This window comes from Gaeumannomyces tritici, assembly GCF_000145635.1.
Source record: "Gaeumannomyces tritici R3-111a-1 unplaced genomic scaffold supercont2.220, whole genome shotgun sequence".
Classification (NCBI taxonomy): domain Eukaryota; kingdom Fungi; phylum Ascomycota; class Sordariomycetes; order Magnaporthales; family Magnaporthaceae; genus Gaeumannomyces; species Gaeumannomyces tritici.
Genome location: NW_008804764.1, coordinates 1 through 3,445, shown reverse-complemented (window position 1 = coordinate 3,445; position 3,445 = coordinate 1). Strand labels below are relative to the sequence as shown.

At 62.7% G+C, this 3,445-nt stretch overlaps 3 protein-coding genes across 3 annotated transcripts; 1 reads left to right on the top strand and 2 right to left on the bottom strand.

The window, feature by feature from the left end:
* Positions 1-89: 89 nt before the first annotated feature.
* Positions 90-1,859, bottom strand: GGTG_14287 (hypothetical protein; the record flags this gene model as incomplete). Its single annotated transcript, XM_009232214.1, has 5 exons — positions 90-123; positions 218-375; positions 449-543; positions 616-1,461; positions 1,742-1,859. The coding sequence occupies 5 exons, from the start codon at positions 1,857-1,859 to the stop codon at positions 90-92; spliced, it is 1,251 nt and encodes a 416-aa protein (XP_009230478.1).
* Positions 1,860-2,077: 218 nt separating this feature from the next.
* Positions 2,078-2,765, bottom strand: GGTG_14286 (hypothetical protein; the record flags this gene model as incomplete). The annotated part of the gene is made up of 2 exons (XM_009232213.1): positions 2,078-2,455; positions 2,745-2,765. The coding sequence occupies 2 exons, from the start codon at positions 2,763-2,765 to the stop codon at positions 2,078-2,080; spliced, it is 399 nt and encodes a 132-aa protein (XP_009230477.1).
* Positions 2,766-2,780: 15 nt separating this feature from the next.
* On the top strand, positions 2,781-3,443 carry GGTG_14285 (hypothetical protein). Its single transcript, XM_009232212.1, has 2 exons — positions 2,781-2,994; positions 3,064-3,443. Exons 1-2 carry the CDS (start codon positions 2,877-2,879, stop codon positions 3,375-3,377), a joined length of 432 nt encoding a protein of 143 aa, XP_009230476.1. The 5' UTR covers positions 2,781-2,876; the 3' UTR covers positions 3,378-3,443.
* Positions 3,444-3,445: the final 2 nt, after the last annotated feature.

Genomic DNA, 3,445 nt, shown 5'->3' with positions numbered 1-3,445 from the left:
GGCGCCGCGCTGGCCCAGCATGTCGTCGGCGTGGCAGGCCTCTGACATGTAGGGCGGTCGCGGCGGGGTGGCCGCATCGTCGCCGGGAGTCACGGCCGGGGCATCCACGTCCCCGTCCACGTCCTCCCACCCCGGCGGCCAGGGCGCCCCGACCGGCGGCGGCGCCATGCCCGGGGGTGCGTGCAGCGACATTATGAGGCAAGTGCTGAGGTAGGACTGCCTGAGCATGGCCAGCTTACCCTCGAGGGTTTCCAGGAAGCAGAACTGGACCTGATCGCAGTCGATTGGCAGGTCGATCTCCTCGATTATGCGCTTCCACTCGCCCTCGTCGGCTGTCCTGGACAGGCGGTAGAGGGGAACCAGCCCGCCGTTGAGCTGCCCGTTGGCGTTGGGCATTAGTATATTAGGTATTCAACGGTGACGGAAAGTGACAGGAAGTGAGGCTCACCAGAAAGCGACGGTGTGGAATCGCCATGTGCGGGTCGACCCAGTCGATTTTGCGGGCGCCCCACTCGACATCGTGTTTTGCGACGGCCTCAAAGTCTGTAAGTGCATGCATCGTCAGCATTTCTGCTCGAATTTCTACTCGGATTTGAATGATACGACCTGACCCACAATGCTGCATCTTCGCTTCCAAAAAGTCGCAGGCGCACGCCAGCTGCTCGTTGGCCACCGTCGGCCACCGCCCCAGCAGCAGCGTCTGCGCCCGATGCCGCTGCTCCTTGGTCCAGGGCGCGTCAACCGCCGCCTCCGCCGCCGCCGCCACGTCGTCTAGCGCCATGCTGCGTCGCGCGTCGCCGACGCTGGCCCGCCCCGCCGTGCTGCAGTAGATCTGGTAGCGGTACAAGGCCCGCTGGATGCGCTGCACCTCGCGCCGCGTGGGCTCGAGCCGCCGCCGCCGCCGCCGCCGCCCCGTCTTCTCCCCGCCGTCGCCCTCGGTGCAAATGGACCGGAACAGCGCCAGCGCGGGCCGCGCCAGCTCCAGCGTGAATTTCTCGACGGCCCTGTGGACCCCTGTCAGGGCCGCCGCAGTCTCGCGAGTCAAGGGCGAGAGGCAGGCGAGTGGGTCGCTGCTGCGTGGCGGCGGCGGGTCGTCGTCTCCAATCGTGTGGGCCGCCGCCGCCGCCGCCTCGTCCGGGTCGGCGCCGAGGCTGCGCCGCAGGACAGGCTCGACGGCGTCCCAGCCGCGCGCGCGGTCGGCCTCGAGCGCCGCGACGGCCAGCGGCAGCAGGCTCGGCGTGATGTACCGCTCCAGTACGCACCTCAGCACGTGCTGCCGCCGCGACTCGAAGGCGAACCAGAACACGCGGCTCGTCAGCACGGCCGAGAACAGCGTCCCCGGCGAGTCCACGTACTCTAGTATGTCGAGCGCGACGTCGATGGAAAGCTGGAAGGGCCGCTCCGCCTTCCCGGCCGTTGGGCTGCGGGGAAGCTGGTCTGGAGAGAACATTTCGCTTGGTGCTGTTAAACCGGCGAGATGTCAAAGCATAAGCATGTTAACTCAAAAAGACAAGATGACCTTCCCGAAGCGACACAAACGGCCGAGAGTCGGACTAAATAGGGACTTGATCGGCTTGCTGATCGTCGACGACCCCGCCCGTGCCCGCGCTTTGTGCTCCCTCCAACTTATAGCTTTATCCGCTAGCACATCTCAGCGTTTCGCCGTAGCACCAAACCCCACGTATCAGCACCAAGCGCATGGCCGCCAACGCACAACGACAACGCGCGAGCCGTTCGATACCCGTTGCGACGCCGGCGCTCGGCACGCACCGGACTAGGCGGCCCCTGCGCTGTGCCGGGGGCAGACCGTGTGCCCTGCTCACCTTGCCGTGGTTCATTCCTTCTGGCCCAAACGTCATTCCGCGTGGCTCTAGACGCCCGGCTAGCGCCAAGCGCCCATCGTTCTAGCGCAACGAACCCCCAATTACAGGATCGCCGCGGCCGGGGGGCTAAGGGCGGCGGACCGCCTAGTGCGCGTTTTGATCACGCGTAAGATTCGACAGCACATCCACCCTGCTGGCTCGCCGGCTAGACGACAGCAGCGAGGTCAGTCCGATCCGGAATCGCCGTCACAGGGTCAGAGAGTGCCTAGGTGGACAGCACTGCGATCAAGGGTGATTCCGAGTCTAACGCGGTTCTGGCGAAAAATAAAAAGTCCGCTTTGACCGTGATCCTGGGCCACGACGCGAACGCAGTATTGCCCCAACATCTCCCGACTATCGCGGCATTCGACCTGCGGCAGCACCCGTATGAGCTGCACAGGTAGGTAGTAGGTGGGTGCTTGGCTGAGGTTGAACCAGGGTGCGCCACCAAACCCATGCCAGCGCGTGTCAACCTCGACCATGCTTCTGGACGCTGTAACCCGCAGAGTTTTGCGCTTGCCGAAGCAGGGTGGCAGGCCAGCTTGCGGAGGATCCGGTTGGGCAACTATCTGTGTTCTCGATACAACCCGGGCCTGCTTCGTGCGAGAAGGCTTGTCGAGGGTTAATTAAAAGATTGTGGAGTGTCACGTGAATATCACAGGACTAGTTTCGACTTGTCTGACCCCACCCTTACCGAGACGCAGGCAAACTCCACGCGCCTTCAAATCGCACCTCTCAATAATATGCAAATGAGAGCGCTTGTCGTGACTGGTATAATCGCGATATCAAGGGAGAAATCGCGATGAAGTCCTAGTTTACGCACAAGGGTATTGATCGGATAAAGGCCTTTGGCCCTCAAAGGCCATTTTCGTGTCATATGACCTTGGCCTTGTCGGGGGCCATTTATTGCCCTCCCGTCACATCGACGGCTTGCAGCGAAGGCCATTTTTAATGCTTGCATTTAGAACAGGAATAGTGTGCTATAAATTCGAGACGATGCCCCAGGCTTGATTCATGATACGCATTTCCTTTTTTTGCTCATGCTACCATCAGGGAAGAAGGGACAGACACAATAAAATTAACGAGGCTCTTGGCACTGCCATATCTCGGGCGACAGGGACGCGAGACATCTGTAAGCCGCCCGTGAGACCCCCCACAGCTTGTTTTCACCCTCCCGTCCACTACCTAACGCGGATGGCAGCTTCTAGAACCAGGACAGCCAGATTTGACGCGCCAAATCGCACCGCGGATCCGATGCCCGCCAACACCAAACCGACGCCGGCAGACATCCACTACGGCCCGCCACCCGAGGCCAGCCCAGTCGCCGAGGCCGCCGGACACTGCATGAGCCGCTGGCTGTCCCAGTCGGCGGCCCAAGATCCCTGGTCCCCGCATCGCGTCGCCCCAGGGGGCCACGGCCCCGGCCGGCACTCGGAAGTTTTGTGGGCCGCGCCTGGAGACGTCGGGTGCGAGGGCTGGAGTACCCGGGCGACGCAGGGGAGCGCGCGGTCGTGATGGAGTGAGCTGAGCGGTTGGAGGCATATGTGTTCGTTGTAGGGGGAGGTACCCTGTTTGCTTGGGTA

What these genes read in the sequence shown, in the direction of transcription:
- GGTG_14285 (XM_009232212.1), top strand. Translation starts at nt 2,877, where the DNA reads ATGATACGCATTTCCTTTTTTTGCTCATGCTACCATCAGGGAAGAAGG. An exon ending in GACAGGGACGCGAGACATCT is followed by an intron (nt 2,995 to 3,063) that starts GTAAGCCGCCCG and finishes CGCGGATGGCAG; the next exon opens with CTTCTAGAACCAGGACAGCC.